The sequence below is a fragment of the Salvelinus namaycush genome, chromosome 7 (genome assembly GCF_016432855.1).
Source record: "Salvelinus namaycush isolate Seneca chromosome 7, SaNama_1.0, whole genome shotgun sequence".
Taxonomy (NCBI): Eukaryota; Metazoa; Chordata; class Actinopteri; order Salmoniformes; family Salmonidae; genus Salvelinus; species Salvelinus namaycush.
In genome coordinates this window covers 48,332,065-48,355,187 of record NC_052313.1, presented here as the reverse complement: position 1 = coordinate 48,355,187, position 23,123 = coordinate 48,332,065, and the positions used below count along the sequence as shown (strand labels likewise).

At 46.7% G+C, this 23,123-nt stretch overlaps 1 protein-coding gene across 3 annotated transcripts in view; it reads left to right on the top strand.

Annotated features, from left to right (window-relative positions):
• LOC120051330 (mitogen-activated protein kinase kinase kinase kinase 4-like) overlaps window positions 1-20,195 on the top strand; it is a 49,879-nt gene extending 29,684 nt beyond the window's left edge. The window contains exons 15-32 of one of the 3 annotated variants that reach the window (XM_038998148.1): window positions 2,508-2,663; window positions 3,297-3,527; window positions 4,253-4,359; window positions 4,472-4,599; window positions 4,714-4,811; window positions 5,043-5,051; window positions 5,560-5,738; window positions 6,117-6,228; window positions 6,450-6,746; window positions 8,286-8,403; window positions 8,657-8,827; window positions 9,034-9,177; window positions 9,326-9,460; window positions 9,586-9,686; window positions 9,801-9,950; window positions 11,371-11,530; window positions 17,385-17,524; window positions 17,653-20,195. In XM_038998148.1, the coding sequence (XP_038854076.1) occupies window positions 2,508-2,663; window positions 3,297-3,527; window positions 4,253-4,359; window positions 4,472-4,599; window positions 4,714-4,811; window positions 5,043-5,051; window positions 5,560-5,738; window positions 6,117-6,228; window positions 6,450-6,746; window positions 8,286-8,403; window positions 8,657-8,827; window positions 9,034-9,177; window positions 9,326-9,460; window positions 9,586-9,686; window positions 9,801-9,950; window positions 11,371-11,530; window positions 17,385-17,524; window positions 17,653-17,736 (2,520 nt within the window). In that variant the 3' untranslated portion in view covers window positions 17,737-20,195. The other 2 variants (XM_038998150.1, XM_038998151.1) reach the window with 2 other exon arrangements.
• The last annotated feature ends 2,928 nt before the right edge of the window (window positions 20,196-23,123 follow it).

Genomic DNA, 23,123 nt, shown 5'->3' with positions numbered 1-23,123 from the left:
AGTCTTTGTTAAGTAGAACAGGGAATGGTGTCTGGAGCTGTATTCTATTACATTTGTATTGACAACGTTGTAAATGTTGCACCCCACTGAGAAAGACCCTGTTTTCAGGACTGGATCGCACATTTAGGAGCAAGCTCTTTTCTAGAACATAGATGGTAATCAAGGCAAGGTGTTATGGCTATATTGTATGATATATAGTTGATGTTAGCTGTTGCATAGATTTGTCATTTGGAAATACCCTACAGGAAGATGGAGTTCCTATGTTTCTCGGTCGGTGTCTCTGGTTACATTCACATCCTGAGGAAATTAGTTGAGAGAGAGATGTGTGTGTGTATGTGTATATATATATATATATATATATACACTATTCACCCAATCCTCAACTTTGTTTCTATTACTCGCAAAAGAAGGTTGTAACATGAATTTATTTGTGGGTAATGAAATGAAAGAATCTGCATCTTATTGTAGACTTTATTTAACATGTTTGTAGGCTTTAATTTATCAAGTTTACGTCATCTTTATAGAACTAGGCTGAACCAGTCTTCAAGTGCTTAATTTAATAGAAATGCCCCCCAAGGCAGCATTAGCTTATACATGCCATTAGCCACTTTCCCCCATGTCTAATGTGCCTCAACTCAGCCGCGCACTCTGCATCAGGAGTTCAAATGGAGGGAGCTGGAGGAGCAGCGGAAGGCGGAGCGTCTCCACAAGCGTCTGCAGCAGGAGCAGGCCTATCTGCTGTCCCTCCAGCACGACAATAAACCACCGCAGCCCTGCGAAAAGACTGAAGACCCCAAGAGAATGTCCCCTGACAGTACTAGCAAAGCCCCTCAGACAAAGTCTCCAGGCCCCGTAGGCGATAGAGCCCCAGCACCACAACTCCACTTCCTCAACAATGTTAATGCTATTGCTTCACGGAGAACGTCCTGCGATAACACTAGGTCCCCACAAACCCACTTCCTGGACAACGTCCCTGCTAACGCCACACGGAGAATGTCCTCAGATACCACAAAGTCCCCACAAACCATGTCCTGGGATAATACTACCAAGACCCCTCAGAAACTGTCCCCAAACAGTGTTGAAGACTCAGAAAATACCCCCTCTGACAATAGCGATGCCCTAGCCACCCAGTCCACAGACGTTACTAAACCCTCACAGACCGAGGGCCTAGACGGCCCCAAGTCCCCACAGACCGACCACTCGGAGCCTAGCGACGCTCTTGGTGATCCTCAGCCAATCAGAGAGGTGAACCCCAACACGACATCACTTCCTTCTCCTGCTGCCTGCTGCTACTTCTATTCTAGCTGCCTGCCCCCCCTCTCCACACAGCGTGTTATATTAGTCCTGGTGGTGTGAGCTGGAGTTATGGTTTTCTTTTTTCTTTCAGTTATCGTCTTAAAATAGTGTTTAATACCTCACACAGTCCAATGTAGCGCTGCGTTTAATGTATGCGACACAAAATAGCCTGTAACTTTACCTTACTAGGATAACAATGTCGTTGTCTGTTTCTGATTTGGTGGCGCTACACAAAATTATTAGCGAATAGACTTCTCAGCCAACCATTTTGTTTGACCTTCCGGGTAAGAGGAGAGGACAGTGAGAGAAAAGAAAGCCAGTCGCTCACAACCACCACCTCTCTAAAACTGAACTAATGCACAGCTGTGTTGCTTCACTTCTGGCTCTAGTCTTTGCTTGACTATCTGATGCTTCTCTACTAAAACGTCTTGAGGATGACGTGTCTGAATCTTGAGAGGACTGAGCAAGAAAAAGACTAAGTATAGACTGAAGCGCTGCAAGCTGGATCTCTGTCAACATCATTTTGCGTTTAGGACCAAATGGTTTGATTACGTAAAACACGGTACTTTTTCTCTTGCCATTAGTCAGCTGTAATTAATTTCATAAAAATGCATCTATTTTCTTTCATATGTATTCACAGTTGAGTTGCCATACCTGAATGTAACACATATTTAAATCAACGGGCTTGAATTGATATAGCCTTAAGCAGTAGGTGATAAGTCGAAGCTGTCAGTACTTCACACATTCTTGTGAATTACCAGTTGTATTGCTGTCTCAGCCGCAGTGATGAAAAGCAGACAAAGTAGTCCGGGTTCCTGCTCTTGTCTTCCACTCACATACCTACTAAATAAGCGTGATGGTTTGTTATGCGGCTGTGCCTTGTACTCTTCAGGTAAGTGACTGGAGAGGTTGTTATGCATGTGGTCAGCTCAGGCCCACACTAATGTATGTGTGCTGCTGGGTCCGAGAGAGACTGTGTTCTCTGGGATGACTCCCCCTGGAGGTGTAAGATGTCATTAACAGACTGTCTGAGGTGGGCTCGTGTGCATGTCAGCGGACTTTCCCTCCCTGTCGATAACAAGGCGTCGGCTTCAGTGTTGACTCTTCCTCGTTCTCCTTGTGTATTTTGTCGTTGCGTTAATGCCTCAACCTTGACCCCGCTGATCCTCACTGACCCTGTCTGTCTTTGTCTGTCTGTCCTGCACTCCCAGGCCGACGAGCGCTTCCGAAAGAACATTCAGGGCTCCCCCCAGACCGCCCCACCCACCAAGCAGCCCCCTGTGCCCCCCCGCTCTGAACCATTCTCTAACGGCAGCTCCTCCTCCGAGTCTGTTCCGCCTGCCATGCACCGGCCCATGGAACCACAGGTAAACCCCTCCTCATCCTTCCCTCCCTTCTCTCTCTCCATCTACTGCTCTCCATACAGTAGGTTATCTGACAGCAAGGCATTGTCGCCACGAGTTGTCCATTCTAGCACCCACACAGGTATGGAATGATGTATCTCTGTGGATGAGCTAGTAGAGGTCCCAATACAATGACGTGCTCCGTGATGTCAGTAGATCTACTCATATCTGTTATGTGTCATAGTGGGATTTCTGGAACCTTCCACTAATTGACCTGAGCAAAAGGTTGTCCCTTCAGTGGCGTGATAAACATTACCCAGGATGCCAGAGGAGGCTGCATGTGATTGGCTGCTTGGCTCCCCTTCACTCATCTCCGTGCCCCTCACACTGTGCCATTCATCTATCTGTTGTCCTATTATTTGTCATTACTGTAAATGTTTTTGTGCGTGAACCTGTTTGACGGTTTCGTATGTGTACGTCTGACTGCATGACGTCTATGTGCAATGCATGTCTATTATATGCATATGTTACATGTATATGCATATGTTTTCAGCCATGTCCATCATCTCTGTGCCTTCACTCTGTGGTTTGACCTTCTCCCCCTCCCTCCTACCTCCCCCCTGTTCTCTCCCCTCTGTGTGTCTGTCTGTCTGGAAGGTCCAGTGGTCCCACCTGGCCGCTCTTAAGAGCAGCAGCGCCGCCCCGCCCCCTGTCGTGTCTCGCTCCCATTCCTTCAGTGAACCCGCGGTTCCTAGTTTTGCACATCTCCATCTGCGCTCCCAGGAGCCCCACAACCACCACCTTCACCCCTCTGCTGCCGCGCCATCAGCTGCACGCACTGACCCCCAGCCCCCCGCCTCGGGCCCCAGTGACGAGGTGCCCCCCAGGGTAAGAAAGGACACCCCAGAGGACCCCCTTTTTCAGCCCCCATCTGTGGTCCACTCTCAAGGGCAAGCTAGCCATGTCTACAGCCTCTCTGGGTGTCCCATTCAACACCAGTGGGATTACACTGTGGGCTTTTGCCTTCGCCATTATAAGGCTACGTCCCACAGCATAGTGTAGAGCTACAATAAGGTAGATTAGACTAGTGGTCTGGTCCAGTAGTATAATCAGTGACTGATTATAACTCCTGGTTGTAGCTGCAATTGTCCCAGTGTACTGTACTGGAGTCCCTATAGTAACTAGCTTTACTCAATCAGTGCTGTGCTTCCACTGGCTAACTACACACCATATGGTCCTGCATGGCTTCATGAGTAGTTCCTCTTCTAGTACTTCACCGTGTACATCATGCATGCCCATCATGTTCACTGATGTAACGGAGGGCCGACCAAAAACAATACCTAGAGCAGGGTTTACTGAGTTTGGAAAACCCTGAACTGCCTGGTGGGGATAATAGATCATAGCTATTGAATAATGATCTGGGTCCATTACCAATATCCATGTCTTTGTAGATGAATAAAATTATCCAGCGATCTATTTGTAGTTGGAGGGTAGAAGCCCCATTTGGGAAGAGGGATTGGGGCTATGCAGCGGTGTTAGGCCCTGCTGTGTGGTGGTGGTGGTTTATGCTCCTGTAGCCAGGTGTGTGAGGGCGTCTGTCTTGACTACCACAGGTTCCAGTGAGGACAACGTCCAGGTCCCCTGTGTTGTCACGCAGAGACTCTCCTCTCCAGGCCTCTGCCCCGCCTAGCAACCAGGCAGTACAGAGGAGCGCCGGCAGGTAGGCGGTCAACTCTGTGTGGTGTTTGAAAAAGTTAAATTGTTTGTGGGGTGGGTATGGGGAAGTGTGTGTGTGTGTTTTCAATCTCTCTCCTGTGTTGTGTGTCTTCCAGTAATGTGGAGCCACGTCTGCTGTGGGACCGAGTGGAGAAGCTGGTTCCCAGGCCTGGCAGTGGCAGCTCCTCTGGCTCTTCCAACTCCAGCTCCCAGGCCGGCTCTGGGGAGAGGTTTAGAGCACGCTGTGAGTAACACACACACACACACACAGAATACGCACAGCATACTGGATGTACAATACTGCATTTAGTATCTTGTAGGTCTTCCACTGACGTTGGTTTACCATCCTCTCCTCCAGCATCGTCTAAGTCTGAGGGCTCCCCACTGCAACGCCCCGACAACGCTGCCAAAAAGCCTGACGACAAGAAGGACTTTGCCCGACCCAACCGGCCAGCCGTAAGAACCTGTCTCTTATGACTGTATCCACATACTGTTGTGGTAGTGGTCCCTGCATCTGGCTGTAAACCAGGCCAGCACTGCAGCCTGCTACAGTAACAGTGTGGTGGTGTTTGTATGACTGACTGACTATCCCATTGTCTTATCTTTTGGTGTTCCCTATGGGCCATGACACGACAACCTGTGGCATCCCATTACTCCAACGATGTGATTATGGGGGGAATTGTATAGGGTGACGTGGTAAGCAAGCGTGCATAAGAATTTCATGCTCTGTTGCTATGCTTATTTCCACACTGCATGGGCCACCATGTATGCTAAACCGTTTCAGAAGAGGGTTGTCCTGTGAGAAGCTCAGTGCCCAATTCCATCGCTTTTCCATTTGCCTCATTGGTCCTCCTCTCCTTGGCTGCCACGTGATTGGCTGACGATGCACCTCTGACCTGCCGTTCTCCCTGCTGTCTTCTTGCCTCCTGCCTGCTCCGTCCCAATCCAGTTTCTCTTACTCTATCACCAGTCCAGTTGTTACCTGGCACATCACACTGTTTTCAGTAGCCTATGTTGGCTTGCTCTTAACTGATGTTAATGTTATGGCCTTAATGTATGGGGAATGATTCAATCCTTTGACAATGCATCCTCCCCCTGTAAGACTAGTAGTCAGTGATCTGACATGGTTTAAATCAGTGATGACATTAGGAAAGGGAGTATAAAAAATATTCAGAGCCTTATTTGACCCCTCCTTGACCTCTAGGACCTGACGGCCCTGGCCAAAGAGCTGCGGGCAGTGGAGGATGTGCGGCCCCCCCACAAGGTGACAGACTACTCCTCCTCCAGCGAGGAGTCGGGCACCACCGACGAAGACGACGATGAAGAAGTGGACCAGGACGCAGCAGACGAGTCCACCTCAGGAGCAGAGGATACCAGGGCCGGGTACGTAACAACCCTGACCTCTGACCTCTCAACTCTGACCTGGGCCTGTATTCACAAAGTCTCTTAGTCTGCAATCAGGTTTCCTCCCGTCCATGTAATCTCATTCATTATGATCTGAAAGGCAAAACTGATCATAGATCAGCACTCTCTGATGCTTTATGAACTCTGGGCCTTAAAGAAAGGCTTTCGGATGGAGCGGCCGGCACACCTTGATGTTATATTATATCAACATGAAAAGTCGATCATATAATATATACTATATAGTATAGAAAGACTTGTATGAGGTGAGTCATTTGGGTCATTGAAAAGTGCGATCATACAAGTCCCATGTATTATTAATAATTGGAGTTTGAATATGAGACGTACTGTTTACACCAGGAGAGGTCTGAGTAACGGAGAGACTGCATCCCTGAAGACCTTACTGGCCCACGACGACTCAGAGAACGACCTCACAACACCCTCCAAGGATGGCACCTTGGTCATCAGACAGGTAGGACTGCAGAAGACCCTCTGGTTGTTATCATGTTTTGTCTGTAGTACTAAATGTAAGCCATATATTCCCCCACCCACCCACTTCCACCCCTGGTTTCAGTTGTTATCGTCTTGTTTGATTTCCTATTTTGAGTCTTTGTTTGCTGGTAAAGCACACTATCATGTACAGTTACTAGTGGAAAACAACGAGATAGAAGTTGAGGTTGTTCTTGGTTACAGAGCGCGGGCGACAAAAAGCGCCCGGTGGTCAATGTCTCTTCATCCTCCTCCGGTCCCAGTGTGGCTCACGGTCAAGCCGTTCAAGCACATACTCCTCCCGGTCCTGGTAACGGTCACCAGGAGAAAAACGGCTTTGCCGGCCGCATTCACCTGCTGCCAGACCTTATTCAGCAGAGCCACCACTCCCCCACCTCCGCCTCCTCCACCTCTTCTTCCATCTCCATCTCCCCCTCCTCCAGCCATGTCAGCCCAGCCATGTCCCCCCAGACCCCCCTGGACAAGCTCACTGCCATCGAGGTATGTCCCCTGTCCCTTAAGCTGGCTACTCTGGTTGTTCAGTCTACTGTCCCCTGCTGGCTGGCTGATTGAACTGACTAATGATCTCTGGGCTGCTGCACCTTCTGAATATTACTCATAGCACTGCCTCTAACACTAGAGCCACCTAGTGTGGAACCTTAGCAATGAGCAAGCGACTTTACTAGTCTAGAGAGCATTTGTAAAACACTTTGCCCAGGTGCAAGCTGGGAGGTGAAGTCTATGTAGTCCATCTTGTCATGGGTAAAGAGGTTGTGGAACACCTCATTGGACTTCATCTCCCATCTCTCCATGGCCCTAGTGCTTTGATGTCATTTCACTCTAGCAGTTTAGTAGTAGGCTGCGCCTGGGTGGTAGCTAGCATGCTTGGTGTGCGGTGCTTTTGGTCAACCCTAGCTTGTACTGCCCAACTAAAGGTGTGTGTTAGCATGATAACTCTACTATCATGGAAGACACTGAACAGCGCGGCTACCTTTAGCCTAATGATAAACTGCTGCCTTTTGATGGTGGTGTTTGATCAAATCTGTGTGCTTTACCCTGGCAATTTGACTTTTCATATTTCATCACGTTTCATCCCGTTTCTCTCTGAATTTCTGTTTCTATCCTGAACACGCCATCTTTGTTTCGTCTTCCATGTTGGTTCTGCTTTGCTTTTAAGTCACTAACCTTGTTTTTCATGTCTGCTTCCAACAACAACTGCATGTCAAATCTTTCCATGCTTTTTGTGTGTTTGTTTTGTTTTTGCCGTCCGTTAAGCAGATGCCATGTTTCATTACCAGATGATGAGCAATGTCCTGATGTACAGCGTATTGTAACAGAACCCAGTGTGTAGATAGTGTTTTATGAAGCCCTATAGTTTCTAAAGCAGAGCTGAGTCATTCTCAGTTTTAGATTGGCCAAGTCTGCAGGCCCTTCCTATTGTACTGTTAATTGGCTACTATAAATCCTATTCAGCCTTATGCAATGAACAATGAACATGTCTACCATAGAACTTCATGAGCGCAGTAAAATTAATCCGTTGCTGAGATCGAACCAGACTCACTGCAGCTGCCATAGCTCCCCCTGCTGGGGAAAAAAGTATTCTTTAATACAAACAGATTATACAATAAACAATATTGTAATATTTGACAGTATGAAGCAATACTGATAGTGTAGCAGACCAGGTTGAGTTACAGGTAGATGGGGATCTTTTAGGGCGACAGGTAGCTTAGCCTGTCACCGAAAGGTCTCTAGTTCGAATCCCAGAAGCGACATGGTAAAGATTCAGTTGATGTGCCCTTGAGCAAGGCACTTAACCCTAATTGCTCCAGTGTCACAATTGAGAATGGCTGACCCTGGCCGTGATCCCACTCTCCGAGGGTGTCTCGGGGGGAGTTGGGATATGCAAAAAACACATTTCCATTTCACACATGCGTATAATACACACTTGTAACAGGACAAATATAAGCACCCAACATTCTTACTATATCTATCCACTGTTGTGTGTGTATTCTGCTCTCACTCCCGTGCCTGTGTCGCCAGACCCAATCGGCCAGCAACACCATGCAGAAACACAAGTCTTCCTCCTCCTTCACCCCCTTCATCGACCCGCGCCTCCTGCAGGTCTCCCCCTCTAGCGGCAGCTCCCTCAACAACATGGGTGAGTCACCTCCTCTTCCTTCTCTACCCTTTTAATGCTGATTTAGGATCATTTCTTTTTTCTCCAGTCCTCATCTTATCCATTAACAATATAATCATCTCTGGGTCAGTAACTAGGAGTTAGTATACCCTGACCTATACATAGAACACGAAGCCACTGCTTGGCACAGGAAGTGTAATACAGAGCATGATCAACAAGGGATAGCAAAGCCCCGCCCCTTCTCCCTCTGACCTCTGACCTTTGGTGTCCACAGCGGCCTTCGGGAACGACGGGCGGCTGGTGGACGCCCTGAGGGCTGACCCGTCCCGTAAGGGCTCCGTGGTCAATGTGAACCCGGTCAACACACGCCCCCAGAGCGACACGCCCGAGATCCGCAAGTACAAGAAGAGGTTCAACTCTGAGATCCTGTGTGCTGCACTATGGGGTACGTACCTGAGGAAGAGGTGGCTGAGTAGACGGATAGAGTTGATGGATGTATGAATAGATAGATAGATGGATGTGATATACTGATTGGATGGATGAATGGATGGATAACATTTATAGGAAATCCATCATAGGTTTAATGACAAGCATGACAGACCTGCCTCTCCCTGGGTTCTGACTGGTGTGTGTTTCCCTGTCCTCTCCCAGGTGTCAACCTGCTGGTGGGGACAGAGAGTGGTCTGATGCTGCTGGACCGTAGTGGTCAGGGGAAGGTCTACCCCCTCATCAGCCGACGGCGCATCCAGCAGATGGACGTCCTGGAGGGACTCAACGTCCTGGTCACTATATCAGGTACGGACCACGGAGGTGCTCGGACACACGAATACACGCTCCTGACTTATCCTATACTCAAACTCATTCTCTCTTGTTTTTCTATCTCACCCTCCCTCCCTCCATCCATCACACACACACACACACACACACACACACACACACACAGGGAAGAAGAATAAGTTGCGTGTGTACTACCTGTCCTGGCTGAGGAACAAGATTTTGCACAACGACCCAGAGGTGGAGAAGAAGCAGGGCTGGGTCACTGTAGGAGAGCTGGAGGGCTGCGTACACTACAAAGTCGGTACGTTCCACTCCCCATTTACCATCAGGAATGACACTTCTCTTGTTACAAGGCTGTATGTAGCATGTCCAAGTCCAATATTGACGAGCGGTCAGAAATAAAAACGTGTTTTCTCTTGATTTCAGTGAAATATGAGAGGATCAAGTTCTTGGTTCTTGCCTTGAAGAACTCTGTGGAGGTCTATGCGTGGGCCCCCAAGCCGTACCACAAGTTCATGGCCTTCAAGGTACAGTAAACTGGCAAAGGCTGCAGTCGGACCACCATGGCATATGTTTACATTCACATTCCCACTACAAATATGACCTTAAAGGTGCGTTCTGTAACTGTCTTCCTCCTGCAGTCGTTTGGTGACCTGGTGCACAAACCCCTGCTGGTTGACCTGACGGTGGAGGAGGGTCAGAGGTTAAAGGTAATCTACGGCTCCAGCAACGGCTTCCATGCCGTCGACGTGGACTCTGGGGCGGTGTACGACATCTACCTGCCCACACACGTAAGAGACCATCTATTATCCGTCTCGTTCCTCTGCTTCCTGTTATTCTTTGTTCCGCCAATCCATGGCCAAATCTCAAACCGAACACTTTCACCACTCGATATGCACGTTCACAAGTCAATCGAGCCAATCTCAAACGCTAATTGTCGAGTCATCCCTTCGGAAAGCCTCTTTATCAAATGGGCATCCTATTCCGACTCAACGCCCTTGGCAGCAACTTCTTCCCATGAATCTTAGCATGTTACCTAGCAACAACAGTCACTACTTCCTCGCCCTCAAACATTTTCAGAATAAGTCAAGATAAATCAAAAAGTTTAATACATTTTGAAGGTTAATTCTGAGGAGGTCATAGTGACAGGATTTTACATCTAGCTAAGGAGTTTAGTGTATTTCTGAAGTTTGATCATGTACACAAACTTGTTTATTATTAACTAGCTAGCTGAGCCTGAGCCAGTCACTTCATATGAAACGAAAGAGAAGCTAACCAACCAGCTAGTGCAACACTAAATACAGTGCTCTTTCCATAAGCAAGTTAGCTAGCTACTGTAGTAAAATGTTATCACGATAAACATGTTTTAATAAAGCAGCAAACAGCATGCTCTGCCCAGAGTCAGTACATTTATCGAGTCTGCTGCTGTGCGTTTCGCTGACCCAACATAGCGATTGGTGCTTTGGAAATATGTTGAAGTGCTGACTGACTACTGGGGACATGTCTACAACAAGCTGTCAAACTTTCGTAAATAAGTGACAAGCTACATGCTGTTTGTCAGTGCAGTGCCCAACATCCTTAGCTAGTGCTAACTGAAATTCCCTATGTTTGTCAGTGAAGCTAGCTAGCGGCAGGCTACAACAAGCTAAAACCAGCTGATGAAATCACTGGCGACCGATTTATTTGCTCATATTTTGTGCAGGAATATGGAGATGTAAAAACAAAACATCTTTCTCACTGTATCGGAGTATGAGTCTGTCTGCCCAAGGAACCCGGTGTCTGTGTTTTATAGCAAATGAGTCGTGCTACAGGAACAGGTCGCAGAAGACGATGCCCGCAAATAGATGTAGAAAAGTTTCAGTTGGGACATCGTCTCAATGCTCATTTTGGCCAAAACACTGGCAGACTGGAGTGATCACTGTTGAACACAACAGCAAGTAGCCACTCGATATAGGACTTAAGGGCCAAGTTTTCGCTTTGAGATTCAGCCCATGTATCTGGGGGAATATTCATTAGATCACACCGTAGCAAAAAGATGAAAGCGAAAACTAGTGTTTCTTATTGGGCAAGTACAGATGGTCCCTACTTGTTTCAGATGTTGTTTTTTTCTTCTTCAGCTAAGTTCCTAATGAATACGACCCAAGACTAACCTTTTTGTTTCTCTGTTTGCTCTGTCTCTCCCCTCCCTCCCTCCCTCCCTACCCCCTTTAGATCCAGACCAATATCCAGTCCCATGCCATCATCATCCTGCCCAACACGGATGGTATTGAGCTGCTGGTGTGTTACGAGGATGAGGGTGTCTACGTTAACACCTACGGACGCATCACCAAAGACGTGGTGCTGCAGTGGGGCGAGATGCCCACCTCAGTGGGTACGTAACACTCGCACACTGGGACGAACAGTGCATTCGGAAAGTATTCAGACCCCTTCACTTTTTCCACATTTTGTTACCTCACAGCCTTATTCTAAAATTGATTGAATAGTTTTTTCCCCCTCATCAATCTACACACAATACCCCATAATGAAAAAGCGAAAAACCTGTTTTTAGACATTTTAACAGATTTATATAAAATACTAAACTGATATCACATTTACATAACTATTCAGACCCTTTGCTCAGTACTTTGTTGAAGCACCTTTTACAGTTGAAGCAACTATTACAGCCTTGAGTCTTATTGGATATGACGCTACAAGCTTGGCACACCTTTATTTGGGGAGTTTCTCACATTCTTCTCTGCAGATCTTATCAAGCTCTGTCAGGTTGGATGAGGAGCGTCACTGCACAGCTATTTTCAGGTCTCTCCAGAGATGTTAGATTTGGTTCAAGTTGGGGCTCTGGCTGGGCCACTCAATGACATTCAGAGACCAAGCCATTTCTGTGTTGTCTTGGCTGTGTACTTAGGGTTGTTGTCCTGTTGGAAGTTGAACCTTTGCCCCAGTCAGAGGTCCTGAGCGCTCTGGAGCAGGTTCTCATCAAGGATCTCTCTGTACTATGCCCAGTTCATCTGTCCCTCAATCCTGACTAGTCTCCCAGTCCCTGCTGCTGAAAAATATCCCCACAGCATGATGCTGCCACCACCATGCTTCACTGTAGGTATAGTGCCAGGTTTCCTCCAGATGTGATGCTTGGCATTAATCCATCCTATGCTAGCTTGCAACCGATGGCCCGGCTAGCTGTCTGAATCGCCGTGACCCCAACCAACCTCTACTCACTGGACCCTTATGATCACTCGATTAAGCATGCCTCTCCTTAATGTAAATATGCCTTGTCCATTGCTGTTCTGGTTAGTGTTTATTGGCTTATTTCACTGTAGAGCCTCTAGCCCTGCTCACTATACCTTATCCAACCTTTCAGTTCCACCACCCACACATGCAATGACATCACCTGGTTTCAATGATGTTTCTAGAGACAATATCTCTCATCATCACTCAATACCTAGGTTTACCTCCACTGTATTCACATCCTACCATACCTTTGTCTTTACATTATACCTTGAAGCTATTTTATCGCCCCCAGAAACCTCCTTTTACTCTCTGTTCTAGACGACCAATTCTCATAGCTTTTAGCCGTACCCTTATCCTACTCCTCCTCTGTTCTCTTCCTCCTAGCTCCACTCCTATTCCCCAGGCGCTCTCTTTTGATGACTTCTGTAACCGTAATTGCCTTGGTTTCATGCATGTTAACATTAGAAGCCTCCTCCCTGAGTTTGTTTTATTCACTGCTGTAGCACACTCTGCCAACCCGGATGTTCTAGCCGTGTCTGAATCCTGGCTTAGGGATGAAACATTTTCAGACAAGATAGAACGGCCAAAGGGGGCGGTGTTGCAATCTACTGCAAAGATAGCCTGCAGAGTTCTGTCCTACTATCCAGGTCTGTATCCAAACAATTTGAACTTCTACTTTTAAAAATCCACCTCTCTAAAAACAAGTCTCTCACCGTTGCCGCCTGCTATAGACCACCCTCTGCCCCCAGCTGTGCTCTGGACACCATATGTGAACTGATTGCCCCCCATCTATCTTCAGAGCTCGTGCTGCTAGGCGACCTAAACTGGAACATGCTTAACACCCCAGCCATCCTACAATCTAAGCTTGATGCCCTCAATCTCACACAAATTATCAATGAACCTACCAGGTACCACCCCAAATCTGTAAACACGGGCACCCTCATAGATATCATCCTAACCAACCTGCCCTCTAAATTCACCTCTGCTGTTTTCAACCAAGATCTCAGCGATCACTGCCTCATTGCCTGCATCCGTAATGGGTCAGCGGTCAAACGACCTCCACTCATCACTGTCAAACGCTCCCTGAAATACTTCAGCGAGCAGGCCTTTCTAATCGCCCTGGCCGGGGTATCCTGGAAGGATATTGATCTCATCCCGTCAGTAGAGGATGCCTGGTTGCTCTTTAAAAGTGCTTTCCTCACCATCTTAAATAAGCATGCCCCATTCAAGAAATGTAGAACCAGGAACAGATATAGGCTTTGGTTCTCTCCAGACCTGACTGCCCTTAACCAACACAAAAACATCCAATGGCGTTCTGCATTAGCATCGAACAGCCCCCGTGATATGCAACTTTTCAGGGAAGCTAGAAACCAATATACACAGGCAGTTAGAAAAGCCAAGGCTGGGCCTCCCGGGTGGCGCAGTGGTCTAGGGCACTGCATCGCAGTGCTAACTGCGCCACCAGAGTCTCTGGGTTCGCGCCCAGGCTCTGTCGCAGCCGGCCGCGACCGGGAGGTCCGTGGGGCGACGCACAATTGGCATAGCGTCGTCCGGGTTAGGGAGGGTTTGGCCGGTAGGGATATCCTTGTCTCATCGCGCTCCAGCGACTCCTGTGGCGGGCCGGGCGCAGTGCGCGCTAACCAAGGGGGCCAGGTACACGGTGTTTCCTCCGACACATTGGTGCGGCTGGCTTCCGGGTTGGAAGCGCGCTGTGTTAAGAAGCAGTGCGGCTTGGTTGGGTTGTGCTTCGGAGGACGCATGGCTTTCGACCTTCGTCTCTCCCGAGCCCGTACGGGAGTTGTAGCGATGAGACAAGATAGTAATTACTAGCGATTGGATACCACGAAAATTGGGGAGAAAATGGGATAACATTTATAAAAAAAAAATAATTATAAAAAAAAAAAAGCCAAGGCTAGCTTTTTCAAGCAGAAATTTGCTTCCTGCAACACAAACTCTAAAAAGTTCTGGGACACTGTAAAGTCCATGGAGAACACCTCCTCCCAGCTGCCCACTGCACTGAAGATAGGAAACACTGTCACCACCGATAAATCCACTATAATTGAGATTTTCAATAAGCATTTTTCTACGGCTGGCCATGCTTCCCACCTGGCTACCCCTACCCCGGTCAACAGCACTGCACCCCCCACAGCTACTCGCCCAAGCCTTCCCCGTTTCTCCTTCTCCCAAATCCAGTCAGCTGATGTTCTGAAAGAGCTGCAAAATCTGGACCCCTACAAATCAGCCGGGCTAGACAATCTGGACCCTTTCTTTCTAAAATGATCTGCTGAAATTGTTGCCACCCCTATTACTAGCCTGTTCAACCTCTCTTTTGTGTTGTCTGAGATTCCCAAAGATTGGAAAGCAGCTGCGGTCATCCCCCTCTTCAAAGGGGGGGACACTCTTGACCCAAACTGCTACAGACCTATCTATCCTACCCTGCCTTTCTAAGGTCTTCGAAAGCCAAGTCAACAAACAGATTACCGACCATTTCGAATCCCACCATACCTTCTCCGCTATGCAATCTGGTTTCAGAGCTGGTCATGGGTGCACCTCAGCCACGCTCAAGGTCCTAAACGATATCTTAACCGCCATCGATAAGAAACAATACTGTGCAGCCGTATTAATTGACCTAGCCAAGGCTTTCGACTCTGTCAATCACCACATCCTCATTGGCAGACTCGACAGCCTTGGTTTCTCAAATTATTGCCTCACCTGGTTCACCAACTACTTCTCTGAGTTCAGTGTGTCAAATCGGAGGGTCTGTTGTCCGGGCCTCTGGCAGTCTCTATGGGGGTGCCACAGGGTTCAATTCTTGGACCGACTCTCTTCTCTGTATACATCAATGATGTCGCTCTTGCTGCTGGTGAGTCTCTGATCCACCTCTACGCAGACGACACCGTTCTGTATACTTCTGGCCCTTCTTTGGACACTGTGTTAACAACCCTCCAGACGAGCTTCAATGCCATACAACTCTCCTTCCGTGGCCTCCAATTGCTCTTAAATACAAGTAAAACTAAATGCATGCTCTTCAACCGATCGCTGCTTGCACCTGCCCGCCTGTCCAACATCACTACTCTGGACGGCTCTGACTACAAATACCTAGGTTTCTGGTTAGACTGTAAACTCTCCTTCCAGACTCACATTAATCATCTCCAATCCAAAATCTAGAATTGGCTTCCTATTCCGCAACAAAGCATCCTTCACTCATGCTGCCAAACATACCCTCGTAAAACTGACCATCCTACCAATCCTTGACTTCGGCGATGTCATATACAAAATAGCCTCCAATACCCTACTCAATAAATTGGATGCAGTCTATCACAGTGCCATCCGTTTTGTCACCAAAGCCCCATGTACTACCCACCACTGTGACCTGTACGCTCTCGTTGGCTGGCCCTCGCTTCATACTCGTCGCCAAACCCACTGGCTCCAGGTCATCCACAAGACCCTCCTAGGTAAAGTCCCCCCTTATCTCAGCTCGCTGGTCACCATAGCAGCACCCACCTGTAGCACGCGCTCCAGCAGGTATATCTCTCTGGTCACCCCCAAAACCAATTCTTCCTTTGGCCGCCTCTCCTTCCAGTTCTCTGCTGCCAATGACTTGAACGAACTACAAAAATCTCTGAAACTGGAAACACTTATCTCCCTCACTAGCTTTAAGCACCAGCTGCCAGAGCAGCTCACAGATTACTGCACCTGTACATAGCCCATCTATAATTTAGCCCAAACAACTACCTCTTTCCCTACTGTATTTATTTATTTACTTATTTTGCTCCTTTGCACCCCATTATTTATATCTCTACTTTGCACATTCTTCCACAGCAAATCAACCATTCCAGTGTTTTACTTGCTATATTGTATTTACTTCGCCACCATGGCCTTTTTTTTGCCTTCACCTCCCTTACCTCACTTGCTCACATTGTATATAGACTTATTTTTCTACTGTATTATTGACTGTATGTTTGTTTTACTCCATGTGTAACTCTGTGTTGTATGTGTCGAACTGCTTTACTTTATCTTGGCCAGGTCGCAATTGTAAATGAGAACTTGTTCTCAACTTGCCTACCTGGTTAAATAAAGGTGAAATAAATAAATAAAATTAAGGCCAAAGAGTTCAATCTTGCTTTCATAAGACCAGATAATCTTCTTTCTCGTGGTCAGAGTCCTTTAGGTGCCTTTTGGCAAACTCCAAGCGGCCTGTCGTGCATTTTACTGGGGAGTGGCATCTGTCTGACCACTCTACCATGAAGGCCTGATTTGGTGGAGCGCTGCAGAGATGGTTGTCCTTCTGGAAGGTTCTCTCATCTCAACAGAGGAACTCTGTCAGTGACCATCGGGTTCTTGGTCACCTCCCTGACCAAGACCTTTCTCCCCCGATTGCTCAGTTTGTCCGGGCGGCCAGCTCTAGGAAGAGTCTTGGTGGTTCCAAACTTCTTGCGTTTAAGAATGATGGAGTCCACTGTGTTCTTGGGGACCTTCAGTTCTGCAGACATTTTTTGTACCCTCCCCAGATCTGTGCCTCGACACAATCCTCTCTCGGAGCGCTACGGACAATTCCTTCAACCTCATGGCTTGGTTTTTTTCTCTGACATGCACTGTCAACTGTAGGACCTTATAGACAGGTGTGCCTTTCCAAATCATGTCCAATCAATTGAATTTACCACAGGTGGACTCCAATCAAGTTGTAGAAACATCTCAAGGATGATCAATGGAAACAGGCTGCACCTGAGCTCAAGTTCGAGTCTCATAGCAAAGCTTCTGAATAATTATGTAAAAACCTGTTTTTGCTTTGTCATTATGGGGTATTGTGTGTAGATCAATTTTAGAATAAGGCTGTAACGTAACAATGTGGAAAAAGTGAGGGGGTCTGAATACTTTCCGAATGCACTTTACACACACACATTAAACATGTTTTAAGACACACACACACACACACACACACACACACACACACACACACACATGTTCTTACTAACTTGATTGTCCATCTGTGTGTGTAGCCTACATTAGGTCCAACCAGATCATGGGCTGGGGGGAGAAGGCCATAGAGATCAGGTCTGTGGAGACAGGACACCTGGATGGGGTCTTCATGCACAAGAGAGCCCAGAGACTCAAGTTCCTGTGTGAGAGGAATGACAAGGTGAGTTCTGCGCACAACACACACACACACACACACTTTGCTTACTTGCTTAGAGATGTTGACAATGAAGCTACTCTCTCACACTCTCTCACACACTCTGTCTCTCTCACACTGTCTTTGTCCTGCAGGTGTTCTTTGCATCGGTGCGCTCTGGAGGTTCCAGCCAGGTCTACTTCATGACCCTGGGCCGTACCTCCCTGCTTAGCTGGTAGTGTACACACACACCCAGCAGCATGAAGACCGCACCCCTCGGTTTATTACCACCATAATGATGACTCATGACAATGATTATCTTGAACTTGACGTACAACTGGAGTACCGAGCTTCACTGAGCTCTGAGGCGGCGCGATACCTAAAATATCACCTGTTTCTATTAAGAAAAGACAATTGCACGATGAACGGACTGAAATCATGAAGGGAAGGCCACAGGGTCCCTATAGGCTGATGGGACTGTGTTTGTTTGTTTGTCAGTTGGTAGTGCTGTCATCATGCCCATTGGCCACTCTGCTCTGACAACAATCGTCATCAGCTTTTCTGGGTTCTGGCCCCCAAACCCTACTAGAGCCTTCCCTTACCTCCTGCACCAGTGGAAGTAGGGATCTGAGCCCGACTTATTCAAAACACTTGTAGATGTTAATGTCTCTCTATTGGAAGAAGAGAGAGGGGCTTGTGTGTGTGTGTGACAGAGGAAGATGGAAAGAGAGGAAAATAACAAAGGATGAGAGACTGTTGCGGAGGAAGGGGACCTTATAACACCAGACAGGTGAAAGGTCATACTTTAGTTTGATATTGCGTTTAGTCCAGGTCATGTTCAGGTCAACCTCTGTGTTGAGCGTTTCTTAGATCAGTTCCTCTGACTGACACGCCGTTGCCACCACATGGTTACGTTTTCAAATGGGTCGTGCTTGACATTGAAAATGTAACTTTTGTCTCTTTTTCACTCCGGCCTTCCTCTTGATAAAGGTTCAGACAGGGTTAAAGTATAGAGAGAAGTTTCAACAAAGATGTCGACTTAACCCTTAATAGGACACTGCAACCTTATAGGGGCCTTTCCAGTCCCATATACTCCTGAGGGTCTTTTCCAGCCTCCCTCAACTTTAATGTGCCACATTGCCTCTCCTTGGTCGTGTTGGGCAAACTGTGAATGGGTTGATATGTACAGTAGACTCTAGAGAACGGTCTTGGTCATGAGTTGAGACTTTGACCCACCATTTGGTAGCATGATGACCAGGGTATACAATGGAACAAGTGTCAAGATTAAATATACCTTAAAGATTTGTAGATGAAGCATTAAAATCCACAACATATCCAAATGTATCAGCAACCACAGCTTTCGATTTGTTTGTTTTTCATTTTAATGGGCCCCTCCACTGAATTCAGGTTTACGTTTGTGGCTACTTGTACAATCTGTTGTGACAAATGCATTAGGTTTTGCTCATAACTCCTACAGGAAATGTATCAAAATCTGACATTTGAGTGAGATTGAATTAATAAATGTAAAAACTATTATGAAGCAGCATGGTCCCCATTTTGATACATTTATGAAATCGTTGTAATTCGAGGTTGGACCCTTTAATACCAACAGACTAACATAGTCGGGTAGCTTCACCCCCTCAGCTTGTCTGCATTATTTTAGTATCTTGACTCTGAGGGCAGAAGGGAACATTTTGTTTTGTACAGTCTGTCCCAGTCCAGGCAGTAGTATGCTATGGATTAAAGCAACACGACAACAACCTGGAAGCTTTTCCAAACCCCAGCAGCTCCTGGTTTTATTTTTGTTTTCCTCTCGCCTCTTGATCCAACTAGTGAAAAATGGGACTGCACTTGTTTGTCCTAATGTTTCCTGGTTAGCCTGGGTGCCAGTCTGAAGCAGCAGCAAGGAGCTCCACTGTCCTTGTCTTCTGAAATAGACTGGCACCACGGTTAGATTCTTTGTATGTGTGTATGGACAATTTTTTTATTTTTAAGAATGGAAATCATAATGTCTCTAGGGTTACATGTCCCTCCAAAGCTTGGCCCTCTTACAGTGGACTGTCACATCCTAAAGAGGCCTGTAAGAATATAGAAATGAGAAGCTTTTTCCTCTGCAAATCTGTGAAACGCGATGCATGCCAAGATGGCATAAGTCACACATTTTAACAGTGTTACAAACCACTACAGAAAGTATCGATAACATTTTAAACTCCTAGATTTAGTTTGTTTCTGTCATTTTTATTACCCTTATAATTATGCGACTGCAGTGGTTTAAAAAAATTAATGCACACATTATGTTGAAAATGTTTACAGAAGCAATGTTTTGTTAAACCAATGTGCATCAATATAAATATTTATGTATTGTTTTAGGGCAATTCTCCCTTTTTTTTAGCTTTTGTATCATTTGGAGGTTCATGTACAGGAATAACCCTCAACCTCTGTTCATTCACATTTAAAAAATGACACAATTCTGAGTTTAAATCACTGATTTTCCTGCATAACACAGCAGTGTGCCCTTGGCTGTGGCAACGTTGCAGCAACGCTGTGACAAGGTTCTCTGCCGCCCAGGTGCCAGGTGACATGTTTTCCTCAAGTGTTTCTACCATGCTACTCTAATTTATGCCCTCTGTGTATTGTGGGAATTATTGTATTTTCCTCAAGGTCTTTTTTTCCATTGAATAAAATGTTAAGTAATTTACTAAATTGTGTGTGGTAGTTTTGTAACCCTTTAACATAAAGCATTCAGTCTTCTCTATTGTGTGAAATAAATGTGGGGCTGTAAACAAATTGAATGTCATTTTTAATCTGAGCCTAAAACATTATGGAGATATCATATTTGGAACACTTAAAATACAATAACATTTATACAAACCATGTAACCCATTTAATTAAAGACTCCTTGTACTTCTGTCAGTTCACCACAAGATGACCCTGTAACGTTACCACGCACTGCTCCTAGCTCTAGCCTGTCTGCTCTAGCTCCCTCCCAGACAACTCGAGCCGGATGTTTATGTTAAGCATCAGCATGTGAACAGCATCATGACAAAGGTTCGTTTCATGATAAGAAATGTTCAAGTTTGGGCCACACGTACAAGTGCCATACATTTGACTAGCCGTTTGTATGTAGCTAGCTTGGGCGATGTTACTGGTGGTTCTGAAAGTATCGAGATTTTGGTATGAATTGCACGTCGAACTTCAAAAGGAAGCCGCAATGCTGCAGGCAGTCTGTAACCCTGTCAACGCTAGCTAACGTTAACTAACGTTAGTAAGGTAACCTACAAACGGTATCATTTTGCAGCTGTCAACTATTATTAATTTTAGCCAGCCAACTTTGTGTCGAATACCACGCCCAGTAGCTGTTGTCACTGTAGACTAGAGCATGTAAGGACCACCAAATAAATGCTGCTAACTTGGCTACCTACCACTGGTGAGTGAATTTCTTCTGCATTTTAAGTAAGACATTTAGCGATCTAGATCACAACAGGCTCCGTGTGTTTTACCCAGGCCAGCCTGCACGTGTCCCACTGTCTCCTCTTGTCCATTCAGCTGTAAGAGAGAGGGGCACCTGCACCCCAGACATGAGCATGGAGGCCTCATGAAAGATTTGATGTTTTTTAACAGAAGCCACCATTCACAATTGGGTGGGTTGACTGACTGGGTTGTCTGGCCTGGGCAATGAGTTGGCTTGGCCCAACAGCTGGCCCTGTCCCATGAGGGTATCTCCCTTTCTCATGCCTGCCTCCAGGTCCTCACCCTGGCCCCATGGACCACAACACTCCTGCTGCTGCTCCTCACTGACCTGGCCCCCTCTGCCAAGGCTGGAGGCAGCCTGTCAATAGCAGCCATTACTGGTCAGTGGTCAAAAGTAATTAAAATGATTCAACAATTTTTTTTATTAGGGCAAAAATAATTTTCTAAACATTTCCTGAACTTTCCTCCTGTTTTGTGCCTACTGAACATGACAGTGTATGTTGACTGAGATGGCTGGAGGTCAGTGGTGATGTGGCCCTTTCAGTGGTAACTGAAAGGTCAGTGGGGTCAAATAAAAGGTCAGAGAGCACAGTGGCCATAGATGCTATTAAATTACTATTCTAATTCCTAATTCTATGACGGTGGCCATACGGCCCTCTTCTGCTCCCTTTGACAGTGGTAGCGCAGGGTCTTCTAGTAAAAGTGTCCCAGACTCTCTACTTCACTACTTGTCTTTTTAACCCTAATTTGTGTAGGTCAGGCCTATTGCCCTAGTCCTATTCCTGATTTGAAACCAAATCTTCGTCTAACCTTTGAAACTGTTTGCAGTGCTGTGTTGAAGACCTGCTGCCATTTTGAGGAATGCCAGCTATTTGTGGCTGAGAATGCAACTCGGGGTATGGGGTGGACTTCCAGCACTTGTTGCTGCGAAGAGACCTGTTTACTTTAAGCCGAGGGGGCAGATGGTCTCTAAGCCACTGTAACAGAGCGAGGCTGGCAGCTTACGGTCAATGGGCTACTGCAGCGTTCCCCAACTAGTGGCCCGTGGGCCAAATTTTGTTTTCTCTAGCCTAAATACATGCAGTGTTTATCCCAACTTAAAGTTCAGGAACTAAACTAATTCTTTGTGCTTCTAAGTCATTTCCCTTAAACTGTGCCCCCCGCAACAATAAAAAGGTCCCCCTTTTCATCCTCATTCCAGCCCACCCTACATGCCCATCCTGTCCCCTTTCACCCCACTGCGACTACCCCCTCCCCTCTTGCATTCTCTGTAAGGACATGCAGTGCTTTTAACATGATTTACCCCAGTAGAAGTGTGTAACCCTGACCCTCACCCTAACCAAGCCAAAAACAAAGGAGTTAGAGTGGCTGCAGTACCCCAACTAGCCAGGTGTTCCTCACCCCAGGCCTGTGTTCTAGTAGCACTGGCCTCATGTTGCAGCTGCCTGCATGGCTCCCTTTGTCTGCTTCTATTATTGACCATACACCCCCTCGTTGATTCATTGGTCACACAGGGGAAGACCCTTTCAGAGTGACAGGGGCTGTGTGTGTGTGTGTCTCCTGTCTGTCTACGCATGCCTATAGGAGACTGGGTTCATATGCGTCTGCCCGCCTGCGTTTGTGTGTCTCATTGTGAGGTCACTGCACTCCCATTGGTGGAGCCAGGCAGCCAGTGTCTATCCGAGGAACGGTCGACATTGTAGCTCCATCTGTTGAGCTACTCATTGTTCAACTTGCCTGGCTGGCTTGGAAAAAACTGTGCCTTATGATAAACACACTATCCTTGGATTTTGGGTTTGAAGAGTAGGAAGCGTATGGAATGTGAAATACTACATTTTTTGCTCACATCTGTTGAGCAGGGATCTATGAACTTCTAAAAGCTTTCTCTAATGCTCGAATGAACCAAGTTATTTCCTTAAGGACATTTTACTTAGGAGGTTTGCTTTGTTTGGCCGTTGGATGTTCTGCTGAGGTCAGGGTAAGTGGAGATATTAGGCCTAACTATTTAACCTATCTTTCCCATCAAACCATGTAGTCTGTTTCAGTGCAGAATGACAATAGGCTTATGTCAAATGTCTTCTGACAGAATTATAAGAGTTTTACGAAAACAAGTTGCCATGAGCGTTTTGTAATGACATCAAATATGTTAGTATTT